The following is a 17,849-nucleotide window of genomic DNA, read 5'->3' on the forward strand; positions in this document are numbered from 1 at the left end:
CTTTTAGCAGATTGGCATTTCCTAGATAAGAAGTGGCCTCTGCGCAGGATGTTTTTTGAGTGAAAGTGGAGGCTAGAAACCTTTCATCTGTACTTTGAGAATTCTAGATTTCAGCAGCTACCTTAGAAAGGGAAAAGGAAAAGTCAAGGTAGGGCTACCATTAGCTCTGGAAAGTGCCCCCTGTAGAATTGGGCATGGCTGAAACAGTCCACTGAAGGGGCACCTGAGAGCTCATCACTGACCCCTCTCTCCTGGGCCGATATGGAAACAGAGGGAAAGGCTGCAGCGTACAACCCTCCTAAAGCACACCACGGGCCCTTCACAGGCTACCACAGCTCTTCCACTTCCACTGCAGGGGACCCTCCTCACCTGGCCACTCAGTGAAGGGATTATCTGCCCTGTTCTTTAAAGAGATTTGAGCACCTCACAGCACCTGATTCAGAAAGTCCATCTTTTCTCCCCTTTTCTCCTTCTCAAGGTACAGATCATTCCCTCCCCAGACAGGGGAGAAGGGAAGATAAGCAGGAGTCCATAAATTTACCACACCATTCCTCCTCCCCATTCCCCTATCTTTCAAGGGAAACTGAGTTGCTCAGACCCAGCTGATGCAGTTAATTGACTAAGCAGTGCTTGCCCCAAGTTTTCTGGGACTGTGAAATGTTTAAAGGAATCTTAGAGAAAAGGATTCAGGGATAGGCAGCCCAAAGTTTTACGGCCCCTCCCACCCCCAAATTCTTAGAATCAGAAAATGTAGTTTTCCAAAGTAGGTCAGTTTGTCAGTGAGCAGCTCCTCTGAAAGGGAAGGGAGCAGAGGCCTTGTCCTGATAGAGGGCGGATTCATCCAGGGCTGTGGGCTGCTGGGGCCCCTGGGGCACAGGAGGGAGGGGAGGTGGTGAGGGTGTACCGGCCTTTTTGCCTGGGAGAGCAACACTAGCCTGACACCAGGCTGGGCCCTCTCACTGCTGGGAAGGAGGGGGCTGTCAGTCCTCAGATCTACAGTGCAACCTCCTTGGAAGGGGGGAGAGACAGAAAGAGTGCCTGAGTTTGCTGGGGAGGGGCTTTCTGCTGATCTGAGAGCCTTGAAGCTGCTCGTGTCCTGGGCCCCATGACCTCTGGGGCCTTGGCTTCCCCAGCTGGCAGAGGATTGGGCCTTCCCTGGGGGCCCCCCTTTTCTCCCTCCCACCCGCAGGCCCATCCATCTCTCTCTCTCTCTCTCTCTCTCACACACACACACACACACACACACACACAGACACTCTCTCTTGCCTCTCTCAGGCATTTGTTGTGCAGTTCTTCTTTGTCTGCTGGGCACGAGGGCAACGGCATCTGCCTCTCCCTCCTTGTGCACACCCCCACCCCCTTCACTGTCTTGGAAAAGGGATGCTGTAGCCTAACATCCCCTACAATACACACACAGACATTCTCTCCAGCCCCCTCCTCAAGAACATCCAAGCTCTCTGTTTTTCTCTCCCTCCCTCCCTCTCTCTCCCTCTCTCTCTCTCTCTCTCACACACACACATATATACACACACACTCAACACACATACACCCTGGGCTGAGCTGTTCTTGCTGGCTGCAGCCGTGGGCCCCTGCTCACCGTGCCGCTGCCGCTGCCTGCGAAATGACGGCGGTTCCCCTCACTTCCAGGAATCCACGCTTCCTGGAAGGTGAGTGGCTGGGCTCACCCCTGCCTGCCACCGAGACGCAGACATGCACACACCACCCGCACTCCCTCGCCGTTTCCAAGGCGGCGGCCGCGTTCGCACCCCAGGGTCTCACCGGCAAGGGAAGGATAATGTAAGTTCAGGCAGAAGGCGGCTAGTGGAGGGGGGCAGGGGGGTGCTGGGGCTAGGGAGCCAATTCAGTAACAACTCCCAAGCCTGAGGAGAGGGAGAGGATGGGCTGTGTGTGTGTGTGTATGTGTGTGTAGGGGGGAGGGGGCGTTCCTCCTTGTACTTGCGGAGGATGGGAAAGGGTGTTTGGTGTTGCTAAGCAAAGACGGTGACTTGGACAGTGGGAGCTTGTGGTGACATCTTGATTAGGCCTTGGGGATAGAGGCAGAGCTGCCTGGGGTGAAATGCCGAGACAGGCCTGGGTGGGAATTGGTAGTAGAGACAATTAAGGTAAGGAAGAGGAGCCTTGGCAGCAGATGCCTCAGCCTTGAGCAGAGATCTGAGGGACCTCAGCCTCCTCCCCACAATAGAGCTGAGGATGGGCGTCTTTCTTTGCTCTTGAACCCACTATTCCCGGATAGCAGGTTAGCATCTTGCCACCCTGGAGCCCATGGTCAAGAAAGAGAAAGCAGTTATGATAAGGTCCCTTGCAGAGAAGTGTGGAGGTTCTCCAAGCTCATGGCCATTCCCTAGAGGTAGCCGCTATTTGAAGGGAGCAAGGAAGGGCAGCAAGAGCTGAGGGCTAGTCTCCTCAACATGTGAAACACATTGAGCTTGTGGGCTGTTTCCCAGTTCCTTTCTTTCCTGCTGCTTTTCTGCCCTTTACCTACCTCCCAGTTCCTCTGATGTAAACCTCATGATTTGGCTTTGCCCTCTGGAGGTTCAGCCAATCTAGGATGACTTTGACCAAGAAAATTTCTGAAAGCTGAAAGCAGCCTTAATTCTTGGCTTTGACAGCCTGGGATTTCTTGGGAGTCCCAGACATTTAAAATTCCCTCACTGGGGTTTCTGGGGCTGAGAGAAGAACTGCTGAACTTCCTAAATTTTACTGTAGTCCCCTTCACCCCCTGTCTAGAAATTCAAAATCCCTGGGGCCCCAGACAGACTTTCTGACCCCTGAGACAGATTCATTTTTATGTATTAGCCCCATTAAAGTAGTCTTGAGCCTATTTTCCTTCTTAACTTTATCATAGGGAGGACAGCAGCATCAAAGGGCCTCTTGAATTACTGGTATGACTCTGGAGGCTCCTGCTCTTCCTCCTGTTTCCACACCTTAATTGGGAAAGCCAGAAAGGATGCTTCCCCTTCATGTTTATAAGTATCTCTTTAAAGACATTTTCCCCCATATATCAAGCCCCTGGCCCCAAGAGGCAGCCTCAGCCTAGTACACTGGGACCAGCAATGGATTTCTAGCAAGCCCACTCATCTGTTTAGGGTCAAGGACCAAGTGCCAGAGCCCAGATCCCTGTTCTTCCCTGATTACTAACATCCAGTGATTTAGGGCAAGTCAGCACTAATATTTGAAAGGGAGTAAGAAGATACCTTAGTAAATCCTACATGTAGTTGAAAGGACATATTTTAAAACTGGCTCTGAGTCTACAAGTCTCAACCCACACCCCTGAGATGCTTACTTCATGATATGTGTGTGATTCTGATTTGGGGCTTTTTTAGGTAACCGTGGCTCACCTAAGGAGCCCCAGCTGGGAAAATTCAGATTCAAGCCATAAGGCTTTTTCTATAGATAGTGAATAAATTTCCTCAGGTTTTGATGGGAAGAATGGGGGAAATGGGACTTTAGGAGAGGATATGAATGGAAAATGGTCCCAAAGTCCTGAGTGGTTGTTTTCTTCCCACTGACCAAAGCTGGAGAGGGATCCCTCAGGAGGGTGTGTTCCGGATTTCTTGCCTCAGGCCCAAGACTCCAACCATTTTATAATGGAATCTTTATTTTGTGAAAGTAAGTATGTACATAGCTGGGCACTTGGGTAAAGTACTAATAGGTGGACTTTAGGGATGAATTTTAGGGTTTCTCTCTCTCTCTCTCTCTGTCCTCTCCTTCCCTCTTTCTCTCTCTTTTCCATATTTATGCCTGTGTGCATATATCCATGCATGTTCGTGTTAGCAGATAATATAGAAGGCTATGGGTATGTTTATCCCAGTAGGTATGTTTTCTTTATATGTATCTACATATGTGATATGTGTCTGTGTGTGTGTTTACCTATGTGTTTTTATTTCACCTGTATATTTGTGCAGAAGACTGTGGGGAGGAGGGATTTTTTTTTTTAAAAGACATATGTATCTTCAGGTATATTATCTAATTTTGAAAAATATCATGAAACTCTCAAAAATCATTTTTATAACTCAATTTGTCAACAAATTAAAATAAATATATTGAGAATAAGCTGATTATTTAACTGTCAAGGGATCATCAAATAGTAAATATGTGATTAGAATCAGATCAGCACGAGGCTTTCTATAGTAGTCAAATTTTTGCTGAATTTAGAAAGTCTAGTGGGCCCTACTCTCCCCAGCTGACACAGTACCTCCTAATTGGCCATGTAGACAGTGGTTAAGGACATGGGCACTTACTGTCTGTGATCAGATCCAAGTACCACCAGTACCGGCTACGTCACATTATGTTAGCAAGTAACATAACCTCTCTTGTGCCTCAGTTTCCTCATCTGAAAAATCAAGATGATATTAGCACCCACTTCACAGGGTTATTATGAAGATTAAATAATTCATTCTAAGTGCATAGGATAATGCCTGGCACATAGTCAACATTCAATTAATATTAGCTGCTGTCATTATTACTAATATTATCATTAGATTCAGGGATAATTCCAGCTGCCCTTCCTACAGATCCCAAATCTGTTGGGAGCTCCAGAGAGGAACCATAGGGAAAAACATCTGTCTTGAACATTTGTCCCTCCTGAGGCCCCCATTTTCCTTTCTGCCCTGGCCCGCCCAGCCCCAGCTCTGCTTCCTGTGGACGTCAGGCAGTGATGCTCTTCCCCCCAGGCCTAAATAAAGGTAAGGTAGGCAAGGCCCAGCCACTGAGCTCGCAGAAGTCAGCACCAGGCACCCAGACTGGTGGGAAGGCACAAGGTATGGTGCCCAGCATAAAACACTGCCTTGTACATGGCTATGAAATAAATGTTTGTGAAATTTAACTGAATTTTTTTAAGATTAGGCAATGGACAGTAGATGGCTCCAGCTCCAGCTTTACTTGCCCTCTTGTTCTCTCCTCCAAGGTAGCGGGGACTCATCTCTGGAGAAGGAGTTCCTTGGGGCCCCAGTGGGGCCCTCGGTGAGCACCCCCAACAGCCAGCACTCTTCTCCCAGCCGCTCACTCAGTGGTAAGTGCAGCCTCCTACTGGCTCCTGGCAGTAGGCAGCCCCTGTGCATTTGGCTCTCCGTTTGCCTTCCACCGGCAACCATTTCCCCACTGTCGCCTCCTTTGGTCTCCTGCTTAGAGTCTCTAAGACCAGTAAAGAGCCCAGTGCCTAGGGTTTTCCTAGTTTCCAAAAGGAAAGTGAAGAGTCACTGGCAAACTAGGGTGGAATTTAAAAAAGGCATGGGTGAGGCCGGGCGCAGTGGCTCACGCCTCTAATCCTAGCACTCTGGGAGGCCAAGGCTGGAGGATCACTCAAGGTCAGGAGTACGAGACCAGCCTGAGCAAGAGTGAGACCCCATCTCTACTAAAAATAGAAAGAAATTAATTGGCCAACTAATATATATAGAAAAAATTAGCCGGGCATGGTGGCGCATGCCTGTAGTCCCAGCTACTCGGGAGGCTGAGGCAGGAGGATTGCTTGAGCCCAGGAGTTTGAGGTTGCTGTGAGCTAGGATAATGCCATGGCACTCACTCTAGGCTGGGCAACAAAAAAGGCTGTCTCAAAAAAAAAAAAAAAAAAAAAAGGCATGGGTGGGATTTAAGGTGAAGGTTCCAAAGAGAAATTCTGGAATTGGAGAAGCAGGTAGATAGAAATGGTCATTAGGTGGAGTTAGATAGGAAATAGAGAGTAGAAGGGCCTCCCCATCTCCCTACACCCCATTCTCCTGCCCAGACAGGGTCCCCATGACTGCCCTTCCCCAGCTGGCCCTAGATCTGTGACATTCTCTAAATGGTTGGAATAGCCAGGAATGTAGGTCAGAGCTAGAGCCAAAGCCTTCTCCTCAATGGCTCCTCCTTCCTTTATCCCCCTTGCTCAGCCTCAGATTTTTATGGAGGGGGTAGAGGGGTTCAGTCTAATGGTATGAGAGGAAAATGTAAGCCATGTGTGTCTTTCAGTTTTGGTCCTTCGTTAGCTTGCTGTCCCCCTTCAGTCTTCCTGGGACTGTTTTCCCGCCACTGTTACTTGCTGGCTTCCTGCCCAGAGCCAAGCCAGACATCTTTCTTAATGACAAGAGAGTAGAAAAAAGGCTCCCCTTAGTCGCCTCCTCTCTTCAATGACAAAAGACATCCTATGTACCCCAACTTTTTCTCTTTGCAGCCTATTGTCCTGGTGGGTAGGAGAAAAGGAAAAGATTATTTCAGGTTCTAGTAGGACTCTGATATCACCACCTGGAATACTAGGGTGTTGGCCCCTTTTAAGGCCTGAGTGTCTCAGGGCCTGAGGGCACCCTCTTGGCCTTTAGGAGTGCCATTCTGGCCTGAGGGTAGGTTCCCCTTTTGCCTGTCTCTGTTCTAAACACCATCCCACCCTCCAGCCAACTCCATCAAGGTGGAGATGTACAGCGATGAGGAGTCGAGCAGACTGCTGGGGCCAGATGAGCGGCTCCTGGAAAAGGATGACAGTGTGATTGTGGAAGACTCGTTGTCGGAGCCCCTGGGTTACTGTGATGGGAGTGGGCCAGAGCCTCACTCCCCTGGTGGCATCCGGCTGCCGAATGGCAAGCTCAAGTGTGATGTTTGCGGCATGGTCTGTATCGGACCCAACGTGCTCATGGTGCACAAGCGCAGCCACACTGGTGAGTAAGCCAGAGGGACTCAGGGAGGAGCTCCCAGGGTAGGGCTGAGAGGCAGACACAGTGCTGGGACAACGGTAGAAAGAGGGCTGGAGGAGGCCATGCTGGGGCTAGGGTGGCCTCAGAAAGGGAAGGGTCTCTCCCAACACATTTTCTAGCTGACAAAAAAAGTGGGAGGGAATGGAATTTGGATTCCCCTCAACACCTGTACTTTCCTGGCACTTTCCTCAACTGTTGTTATTTATAAATTAAAAAAATAAAATATTAGGCTGGGCATGGTGGCTCACACCTGTAATCCTAGAACTCTGGGAGGCCAAGGCAGGAGGATCACTTGAGGTCAGGAGTTTGAGACCAGCCTGAGCAAAAGCAAGACCCCATCTCTACTAAAAATAGAAAAAATTAGATGGACAACTAAAAATGGAAAACATAGAAAAATAGAAAAAATACCCATAGCTGGGTATGGTGGCACATGCCTGTAGTCCCAGCTACTCGGGAGGCTAAGGCAAGAGGATCGCTTGAGCCCAGGAGTTTGAGTTTGCTGTGAGCTAGGCTGAAGCCACAGCACTCTAGCCCGGGCAACAGAGCAAGACTCCATCTCAAAAATAAATAAATATATGTAAATAAAATAAAATAAAAAGTTAAATTAAGAAGCTGATTTTTTTCTCAATAAGAGTCCTATAGTCGAGTAGGGATAGAACTCCTAGGTATTGTTTGAGCCCTCCTATCTCATAATTAAAAAAACAATAACAGAAAACAGCCGGGCGCGGTGGCTCACGCCTGTAATCCTAGCTCTTGGGAGGCTGAGGCGGGCGGATTGCTCAAGGTCAGGGGTTCAAAACCAGCCTGAGCAAGAGCGAGACCCCGTCTCTACTATAAATACAAAGAAATTAATTGGCCAACTGATATATATATAAAAAATTAGCCGGGCATGGTGGTGCATGCCTGTAGTCCCAGCTACTTGGGAGGCTGAGGCAGAAGGATCGCTCAAGCCCAGGAGTTTGAGGTTGCTGTGAGCTAGGCTGACGCCACGGCACTCACTCTAGCCTGGGCAACAAAGCGAGACTGTCTCAAAAAAAAAAAAAAGAAAAAGAAAACAGAAGCCTCCTCTTCTCAACTTCCTCAAACCTTGGGCTCCTGGGGCAGAGTGGGCCCCATGGGGCTCAGTTTTGGTAACAGTCTTTTGGCCTTGTGTTCCAGGCCTGGTGCCCCTATCCCTGCCACACACCTCTAATCTACACAAAGCAGCATTAGTGTGTGTGGCACAGTCCTGCCCTTTAGCAGTGTGTTCCGAGCACCTTCCCTAGGGCAAGGTAGGGCAGAGGGTTGGGGGCTAGGCTCAACCTTCAACATTCCTCATGCCCAGTCCTCTGGAATCTGTTCTTTCACTTGCAGGTGAAAGGCCCTTCCACTGCAACCAGTGTGGTGCCTCCTTCACCCAGAAGGGGAACCTGCTGCGCCACATCAAGCTGCACTCTGGGGAGAAACCCTTTAAATGTCCCTTCTGCAACTATGCCTGCCGCCGGCGTGATGCACTCACTGGCCACCTCCGCACACACTCGGGTCAGTGACTGTCCAGTGGGAGGGGAGGGGACGGGGCTCCTTCCTGCACACCCAGTGAACAGAGTTCAGCGACTTCTCTTTATCTGGGGAGTTACAGCGTCTATGACTGAGGAGGGGAGAACATTTATGGAGCAAATAGGGCCATGTCTCTCTAAGCCCTCCTCTGGGCAGTAGGGCCCCATGGGGAATTTGGGGGACTCTCTGATGGGGTATTTTACATCCATCACATTCTGTGACATGGAGCAAAAGGAACATGGGCAATGTTCTTGCCTGTTAATGGTCACCCTCTCTGACTTTTGTTTTTTAAAGATTGTTGATGCCAGAGCCCTCCCTGCTCTATCACCCCTCATTTCTGAGCCCCAGAGAAATCCTTCCTCCCACTCCCATCTGCCCCAGGCCCCACACCTGTCACCATCTTCACCCTTTCCCTGCAACACCAGGTCTTGGGCAGCCACTATCTGTCCTCTCCTTTACTTCCTACTGGCTCCTATAAATATTCATAGGCCTCTCAAATTGGACAAAGGGAGCCTAAGCCCTCCAAATAGGACGAGAGTATCCTATTTCCCTATCCCTAGAAGTTGTCACTTTCCCAGATGTATAAGCAAGTCCAGAGGGTGCCTAGAGGTCAATGTGTGGAACAGTGCCGGGAAACTGGATTAACAAGGTTTTCTAGCCCAGTCAAGACTGCTTGAATCAATATCTGTCTGAATCAGCTGGACACATAGCATTTTTCAGGCATTTTTCTGTGCTTTAAGCTTTTGGCTCAGACTTGGGAGGAGGCCAGGAGCTGAACTGGCAGGAAGGAGTGAGCTCAAGATTGGGAAAAAGCAGGAAGAAGGGAAGAGGGGAAAGAATTAGCAGGGTCTGTCCTTGGAAACTTTCCTGGCTATTTTTTTCTTTTCTTAAACTCTCCTGAGCAGGATTTAAAGGGACAGAGCAATCATTTCACCACCCTCTACTTTCTCCATCCACTTACCTTGTTCCAGGTTCTCCCACCTTGTATCTGGGACCACTTTATCTCTATGTATGTGGAGAAACAGGGAGAAAGATCATCGTTGATTCATGCTTTATAATCTACAGAGCATTTCACTTGTGTCTCTTCATATGATCCTCATAACAATTCCAAGGTAGATGTGATTATCCCATTTTGTTGAAAAGGAAACTGAAGCTGTGAGGGGAAAATGAATTGCCAGTTAGAATGCTATCCTGCAGCTTAACCAGAACTCCAAATCAAGCAAAGTCCAGTGCCAGACATACGCATTCCTTTTCCTCAGAAAAGGGGCTGCTCCCCCTGCTGGTTTGGAACAAGGCTGACCTGGCCCCTAGAATTCTTACCAACTACAGCAAGGTCAACTGGGTAGATTTTGGATGTTGTTCTGTGGGAAATTATTAACAACAGAAGCAGACACAGATATACTCTAGAGTCCCACACATTTCTGTGAGATACTTTCTGTTACAACCCATGTTATAAGTACCTAGAAGAGAGCATTTTTGAATGTTCCCAACACAAGAAAATGATTAATGTTTGAGGTGATAGATATACCAATTACCCTGATTTGATCATTATACATTGTACACATGTATCCAAATATTGCATATACCTCATAAATATGTACAATTACTATGTATCAATGAAAACTTTAAAAATAAACAAGAAAGAAAAAAAGGGGTTGGAGAATCATTCCTTTCCCAGATGTTAAACCATTTCCCCAAGGGTCTTCAGTAGGTAGGGACCATGGTGTTCGTCTCATTCTTAAAATACTAGGGTTTAAAGAGCAAGAGCAAAATGGCAGTAGACTGATGTAGTGAAGGGCCAGCACAAGCATGGAGAGGGGGGTCAGTGAGTAGTAATTACCAGCCTCTTAGAGATACCTTCTCCTGTCTCCCTGCTCAGTCGTAGCAAGATACATAAAATATACAATACCTGTTTCTCTTCACCTTTTTCTCTCCTCTCACAAGTATCATGTCTTAAGAGTTGTCTTTAAACGAAGCACCACTCTGTTTTCCCAGTTTTTTTCTTCAGTAGAAACAAGATCTTTATAACCTGTTCTTTATTTAAAACCAAAACCAAAAAAAAAATCAAACTTGGTATTCTCTTCTTTTTACTCATCTCCTCTATTTCCTTTTCTGTTCTTTTATTCTTTGTCTCTTTTCAGAATTTCTCTATCAAGAATGCTCTTTCTAGGGCTCTCTTGGTATCTCAGTGTAGAGAGACAGAAAGGCAAAATAATCAGCAAAACCAGGCTAGGACTGGAGGTAAAATACAACTAAAGGTCAATGATAACCATGCCTCCCCACACTGGCAGATCTAAGGGCTCTTCTGTCACTCAGCCCACCTATTTCCCCCAAACCAAAGCACAGAGTTCGTAAGCAGAAAATCCCCTTGTCTGATAAACAGCACTTACATCCGCCTGCCACATGGAAAGGTTAAACCACAGTCTGGGCCCCAGACTCTGAGATCCTGGGGTGGGGCCTACCTGCTTGTCAGGAACGATCCCCTACAAAGTCCCTAGGTCCTCATTTCCTTTGAGCAGCAACTTGGCCATCTTGAAGCCCACCACCAGTCTGAAGCTACATGCCCAGGGATCCCCTCACTCCCATAGCTGCATATTATACCCCATCCCCAAATATGGTTCATCTGTCCATGGTTGCAGCTGAAGTTGGGGAAGGAAAGACAAGCAGAAGAATTCAACTTAGCAACATCCCTTCTTCCCCATGCCAGTGTACATTTGCTCCTGGATGATTTTGCAGAGCCAAGGCATAGGGAGAAGTAACTCTGATGCCATCTCTCCTCTCTCTTCCACAGTCTCCTCTCCTACAGTGGGCAAGCCCTACAAATGTAACTACTGTGGCCGGAGCTACAAACAGCAGAGTACCCTAGAGGAGCACAAGGAGCGGTGCCACAACTACCTACAGAGTCTCAGCACTGAAGCCCAAGCTTTGGCTGGCCAACCAGGTGGGGCTGCGGGCAGTACTATGGAGGAGTTATGGGCAGAGTGACAGGGAGAGCAGGACAAAGGCAATTCCAGCACCTCCTCCCACAGAGGAATGAGGTCTGTGGAATAGGGGATAGCTACCCCAGTAAATCTGTCAAGCATCCCATCCTGAGTACCCCTATGTGGTACAGAGCCCTATCTGTGATAGGTGCTTTAGGGAGATACAGAAGTAAGAGAGGGCCGGGCGCGGTGGCTCACGCCTATAATCTATAATCCTAGCTCTCTGGGAGGCCGAGCCGGGCGGATTGCTCAAGGTCAGGAGTTCAAAACCAGCCTGAGCAAGAGCGAGACCCCGTCTCTACTATAAATAGAAAGAAACTAATTGGCCAACTGATATATATATATAAAAATTAGCCGGGCATGGTGGCGCATGCCTGTAGTCCCAGCTACTCGGGAGGCTGAGACAGAAGGATCGCTCGAGCCCAGGAGTTTGAAGTTGCTGTGAGCTAGGCTGACGCCATGGCACTCACTCTAGCCTGGGCAACAAAGCAAGACTCTGTCTCAAAAAAAAAAAAAAAAAAAAAAAAAGAAGTAAGAGAAATTTGAGTCTATGTCCTTAGTCTAAAGGGGGAGAGAGAACACAAGTTGTATAAAATCAAGGGCCAAATGTATATAATTGTCCCCAAACAATCTGAAATGTTGCTTGGATGAGCTTTAGGTGAGTAAAGTAAATACAACCCAGTTTCCCAGGCATCAAGTATGACTTCCTTAGATACTGACCTACTGATTTTCTCTGGGCAAAGGCAGCTGGGCCAATGCTACCCTTACTCAACTGCTACTACCTGTCCCTACTTCTCTCCCCACTAGGTGACGAGATACGTGACCTGGAGATGGTGCCAGAGTCCATGCTGCACTCATCCTCTGATCGGCCAACTTTCATTGATCGTCTGGCCAACAGCCTCACCAAACGCAAGCGTTCCACACCCCAGAAGTTTGTAGGTAAGAATCCATTTGGAAAGGAGCCATAGCTCAAGTAAATCTGAGCTCCGGTAACCATTTGACCAGAGACTGTGGTCTGGAGATGTGATTTAGGGAAAGAAAGCTGTCTGGTGGTCTCTGGTACTCGGAATCTTTCTACAGAATAGGAAAGGAGTGAAGAGGGAGGGTGTACCCTGAGGGAATGGAGAGGGGTACATGTTGAGGACTCTTGTGGTGGTTGTAGGGGAGGAGGTCAAGGGCTCAGTTTTTGAGAATAACAAGGACTTCAGTCTGGGTGGGCCCTTAGAGTTAGAGAGAGGAAGTGAGAATGACTGGGCACTGGTCATTAGCTCTTTAAGGACCTGGAGCTTTATGGAGAGTAATGAAGTAAGTATTAAAGATCCGGCCAGGCGTGGTGGCTCACGCCTGTAATCCTAGCACTCTGGGAGGCTGAGGCAGGAGGATCACTCAAGGTCAGGAGTTCAAAACCAGCCTGAGCAAGAGCGAGACCTCATCTCTACTAAAAATAGAAAGAAAATTAATTGGCCAACTAAAATATATAGAAAAAATTAGCCGGGCATGGTGGCACAAGCCTGTAGTCCCAGCTACTAGGGAGACTGAGGCAGAAGGATTGCTTGAACCCAGGAGTTTGAGGTTGTTGTGAGCTAGGCTGACACCATGGCACTCTAGCAGGGACAACAGAGTGAGACTCTGTCTCAAAAAAAAAAAAAAAAAAAAGATCCATGGACTGGGACTGAGTCCTTCTCTAAGATTACAGCCTAGAGTCAGGGAGCAACCCCACAGAGGATCTGACCTTGGGAAAAGCAAATGAGGAGGAGTAAATACTGTTACATCCATCCCCACAGTCAAGAAAACAAAGTAATTCTGGAGAGAGCTTAGGAATCCTCCAAACCCAGCCCTGCTGAGACCCTTTTCTCCATAGGCGAAAAGCAGATGCGCTTCAGCCTCTCGGACCTCCCCTATGATGTGAACTCGGGTGGCTATGAAAAGGATGTAGAGTTGGTGGCACACCATGGTCTGGAGCCTGGCTTTGGAGGTTCCCTGGCCTTTGTGGGCGCAGAGCATCTGCGTCCCCTCCGCCTTCCACCTACCAATTGCATCTCAGAACTCACGCCTGTCATCAGCTCTGTCTACACCCAGATGCAGCCCCTTCCTAGTCGACTGGAGCTTCCAGGGTCCCGAGAAGCAGGTGAGGGACCCGAGGACCTGGCTGATGGAGGTCCCCTCCTCTACCGGGCCCGAGGCCCCCTGACTGACCCTGGGGCATCCCCCAGCAATGGCTGCCAGGACTCCACAGACACAGAGAGCAACCACGAAGATCGGGTTGGGGGGGTGGTATCCCTCCCTCAGGGTCCCCCATCCCAGCCACCTCCCACCATTGTGGTGGGCCGGCACAGTCCTGCCTACGCCAAAGAGGACCCCAAACCACAGGAGGGGTTATTTCGGGGTACCCCAGGCCCTTCCAAGGAAGTGCTTCGGGTGGTGGGTGAGAGCGGTGAGCCCGTGAAGGCCTTCAAGTGTGAGCACTGCCGCATACTCTTCCTGGACCACGTCATGTTCACTATCCACATGGGCTGCCATGGCTTCAGAGACCCTTTTGAGTGCAACATCTGTGGTTACCACAGCCAGGACCGGTACGAATTCTCTTCCCACATTGTCCGGGGGGAGCATAAGGTGGGCTAGCAACCTCTCCCTCTCCCCTCAGTCCACCACTCTACTGCCCCACCTACAACAGGTGTCTATCCCTGTTCCCACATCCCAAGTTTTGCTTTGTAGCCCCCACCACTGGCTACCTAACTTCACATCTGACCCTGACTCCTCCTCACCTGTGCTCCTTCACTCCCCTGACCAATTTACGCATTGTGATGAAACAGGTCTTTTGCTTGTTTTTCCTTTTTCTCTTCCCTTCTCATCACAGCATACTTACTGAGTTATTTATTAATTAGTTGATTTTTCTTTTGCTTTTTTTTTCCCATCTATGTCACTCACTTGCCACTCCCCCACCCCCCTGCCCACAGCCCCCTTCCATGTTAGGCCTAATTTTTCTCTTTGATCCAGTGTCCTCCAACAGCCCCAGGGTAGGAAGCCCCTCTTAGTACTTACTAAGAGATCTTGAGCTTCTTGCTTTAAGTCCTCACCTTCTACATTATCTAATTCTTCAGTTTTGATACTGATACCTCCCTCTGGCCCTACCTTAGCTCTGTGGCATTATATCTCCTCTCTGGGACTCTTCAACCTGGTACTCCATACCTCTTGTGCCCTCTCACTTTAGGCAGCTTGCACTATTCTTGAATGAATGAAGAATTATTTCCTCATTTGGAAGTAGGAGGGGCTGAAAAATTCTCCCCAGGCACTGTGGGACTGAGGGTCCTCTTGATGTTCCCCTAATAATATGAGTTCCTCAAATCCTACATTCAGGATCTCCCTCTAGGATGTGATATATCTTTTCCCTCTCCTTAAACAACTCCTCAACACTGCTCTAGTCTCTTCGACCTGCCATTCTTTTCAGTGGTGGCTTTTCTCTCCTTGCAGTGCCCCAGTTTTATATTCTCAGGGGCCACGGCTAGATCTGCAACCCTGTCTCTGACACATTGGGAGCCACAGGTGCCTAATTGGGAACCAGGGCATGGGAAGTGGGTGGGGGGATCAATATTTTTCTCTTTCTCCTCCACCTCTCAAACGTCTTCACTCTAGTGACCTTCCTAGGCTCTCGGGCTACTCCCCATGCTATGAGAAACTAGTGGGTTGCTGCCTGATGACAAGGGGTTATCTCAACCCCTCAGTCATGCTGCCTTCTGCTTTTCTCTCCCAGCAGGGTTCACCCTCTCATTCCCAGGTTCCTGGCCCTATTCTTAGGATCAGTGGCAGAGAGAAACTCGTGTCTCTTTTCTCTCTTCTAATTTTCAGTATAACCAAAAACTATCCCAGGATGAGCAAGGGCATGTACCCCTCACACCATTCCACCCTTGTCCCAACAAGAATGGGATGGGCACAATTGAATTGGGGTCATCCTTTACTGCCCCCTTCTATACTCAGCTCCCAGACATAGGGTAGGATGGGGTACTCCTCCTGCAGAGACCCCTGGCTATTTGGGTAACCTAGTATTAGTAAGAAGGGGCAGGAAGAGATACAAGTCCACTACAAGTGGAGGTCTCTTTCTACAAGAGTTTTCTGCCTGAGGCCACAGCCATCCCACTCTCTGCTTCCTTGAGATTCAAACCAAAGGCTGTTTTTCTATGTTTAAAGAAAAAAAAAAAAAAACTAAAAACCAAACACAACACCTCACAAGTTGTAACTCTTGGTCCTTCTCTCTCTCCTTTTCCCTTCTATCTTTCTTTCCACTTGTCCTTTCCTTATTGGCTCTTTTGCCTCCTACTTTTCTCACTCCCTATCAGGGATATTTTGGGGGGATGGTAAAGGGTGGGCTAAGGAACAGACCCTGGGATTGGGGCTCTTAAGGGCTCTAAGAGGAGTCTACCTTCCCTTCTTGTGGAAAGGGAGACCCTAAAAAAACTTTATCCTCTTCTTCCTCTTTTTTCTTCCCCATTACATGGTTTCCCCAAGAGAACCAGATTGGCAGGGAGAGGCATCGTGGGGTGATTGTTCCTCCTTGACAATGTAGCAATAAGTAGATGCTGCCAAGCTCAGAGGATGGGTAAGTTAGCTTAGAGGAGAGTGGTCTCTAGAGAAGGGAAGAATCTTCTCAACAGCACCCCAGGGTATTAGCTCCTTGTTTCAGGATGGTAGCAGAACTGAGATTAATATCTGGGCTTTTCCTGAACTATTCTGGTTATTGAGCCCCTTCCCATTAGACCTACCCCTTCCCACCTCTTCTGTGTCTGCTGTGTATTTGGTGACACTTCAAAGGACTAGTCCCCTCTGGGGTATCAGAGCCTTAGGGTGCCCCCATCCCCTCCCCCAGTCAGCTTTGGCACCTATAACCTCCCGAAACATGAAGGACTATGCTCTGAGGCTATACTCTGTGCCCATGAGAGCAGAGACTGGAAGGGCAAGACCAGGTGCTAAGGAGGGGAGAGAGGGGCATCCTGTCTCTCTCCAGACCATCACTGCACTTTAACCAGGGTCTTAGGTACAAAATTCTACTTTTCAGAGCCTTCCAGCTCTGGAACCTCAAACATCCTCATGCTCTCTCCCAACTTCTTTTGCATAAAAAACAAAAAGCAAAGAAAAAGAAAAAAAAAAAACACTCACTGAAACCCACGTGGAGAAAAGAGGTGTTTCCTTTTATATTGCTATTCAAAATCAATACCACACACACAAAAATTTCTAAACGAACACTTTTTCAGACCTTTTTTGTGTGTATATCAGTGTCCAAGCTGCAGATAGGATTTTGTAATACTTCTGGCAGCTTCTTTCCTTGTGTACATAATATATATATATATTTTTAATCAGAAGTTATGAAGAACAAAAAGAAAAAAAATAAAACACAGAAGCAAGTGCAATACCACCTCTCTTCTCCCTCTCCTAGGGTTTCATTTGTATCCTATGTTTAGTGTCTTTTTTGACCCTTACCTCTTCACCTCCTCCTCTCTTCCTCTGGTTCCACCTCCTCCTCCTTTTTTTTTTTATTAAGAGTTTTTCTCCTTTCTCAAGGGGGAGTTAAACTAGCTTTTGAAACTTATTACAAAGCATTTTGTATATGTAATATATTGTAAGTAAATATTTGTGTAATGGAGATATACTACTGTAAGTTTTGTACTGTACTGGCTGAAGGTCTGTTATAAATAAACATGAGTAATTTAACACCCCTGGTTGTTTCTGCAGACTTTCTTGGCCTTTCATTTCTACTGGGAGGGAGGAGGGAGGCCTCCTTACAGCATGTTGTTCCAAATACTAAACAGTTTAGGAGGTGAACAAGTCTAAAATCCAGAGGAAACCAACTAAGAGTACTCAAACTGTTGCTGCAGAACAGAAGAATCTTCAGCCTGGAATGGGAAGTGAAGGAGATTTTCCTACCAGGAGTGCTTTAGGACAGCAGAGAAAGCCTAACTTGCCTATCTATCCAAAGCAGAAATTCATCAAAACATTTGTTGAGTAACTACTATGTGCAAAACACATTATATGCTCAGGGAGATAATAAGTTACAATACTATGAGTGATGAAAATGATAAGATCTATCACTTCTTGAGCATCTCATAAATGCTAAGCACTGTGCTAAGTATTTATTGAGTTGTACAAACACCTACGAAAGAATGATCACAATTACTAGTGAAGAAATAAAAGCCCAAGAGAGAATCAATATCTTGTCCAAGGCTCATCAGCCAGTAAATGACAGGACGAGAATTTGAACCCAGGGATGTGTGACTCCAAAACCTGTGTCCATCCCTTTAGGCCAAGGAATGTAGCCAGTGAAACCCTCAGGCTATAAAAATCCAAAGAAAAGCCAAAGTAGAAACATCAACTTTGTTCTGTCTTAAATATTAATGATTTTCTGTCCCCTTCACTCTGAACTTTATGTTCTCTTCCATCTACCTCATCATTATTCCATATAATAATATCTATCTTTTTTTTTTTTTTTTTTTTTTTTTTGAGACAGAGTCTCACTTTGTTGTCCAGGCTAGAGTGAGTGCCGTGGCATCAGCCTAGCTCACAGCAACCTCAAACTCCTGGGCTCAAGCGATCCTCCTGCCTCAGCCTCCCGAGTAGCTGGGACTACAGGCATGCACCACCATGCCCGGCTAATTTTTTA

The 17,849-nt window shown here is 47.6% G+C and overlaps 1 protein-coding gene and 1 long non-coding RNA gene across 3 annotated transcripts in view; one reads left to right on the forward strand and one right to left on the reverse strand.

The window, feature by feature from the left end:
* The window catches only part of LOC142873373 (uncharacterized), a 51,952-nt gene extending 42,525 nt beyond the window's left edge, over positions 1-9,427 (reverse strand). Inside the window, exons 1-2 of the long non-coding RNA XR_012921449.1 lie at positions 9,181-9,427; positions 4,263-4,354 (exon numbers count right to left, since the gene is read on the reverse strand). This is a non-coding gene — a long non-coding RNA (uncharacterized LOC142873373). The remainder of the gene's footprint in view (positions 1-4,262; positions 4,355-9,180) is intronic.
* IKZF4 (IKAROS family zinc finger 4) lies at positions 895-16,907 on the forward strand. 2 transcript variants are annotated; one of them, XM_012753204.2, is made up of 8 exons: positions 895-1,797; positions 3,537-3,630; positions 4,928-5,032; positions 6,387-6,647; positions 8,037-8,204; positions 11,011-11,160; positions 12,008-12,139; positions 13,062-16,907. In XM_012753204.2, exons 1-8 carry the CDS (start codon positions 1,711-1,713, stop codon positions 13,820-13,822), a joined length of 1,758 nt encoding a protein of 585 aa, XP_012608658.1. In that variant the 5' UTR covers positions 895-1,710; the 3' UTR covers positions 13,823-16,907. The 2 variants fall into 2 exon arrangements, with proteins under 2 accessions (XP_012608658.1, XP_075863468.1); XM_076007353.1 differs by lacking the exons at positions 895-1,797; positions 3,537-3,630 and having other exon boundaries at positions 4,349-5,032.
* The last annotated feature ends 942 nt before the right edge of the window (positions 16,908-17,849 follow it).

The sequence above is a fragment of the Microcebus murinus genome, chromosome 10 (genome assembly GCF_040939455.1).
Source record: "Microcebus murinus isolate Inina chromosome 10, M.murinus_Inina_mat1.0, whole genome shotgun sequence".
Taxonomy (NCBI): Eukaryota; Metazoa; Chordata; class Mammalia; order Primates; family Cheirogaleidae; genus Microcebus; species Microcebus murinus.

Coding starts and splice junctions, on each gene's coding strand:
- IKZF4 (XM_012753204.2), top strand. CDS start 1,711: ATGCACACACCACCCGCACTCCCTCGCCGTTTCCAAGGCGGCGGCCGC. Junction 1,798..3,536: donor ACCGGCAAGGGAAGGATAAT/GTAAGTTCAGGC, acceptor CACTGACCAAAG/CTGGAGAGGGATCCCTCAGG. Junction 11,161..12,007: donor AGCTTTGGCTGGCCAACCAG/GTGGGGCTGCGG, acceptor TCTCCCCACTAG/GTGACGAGATACGTGACCTG.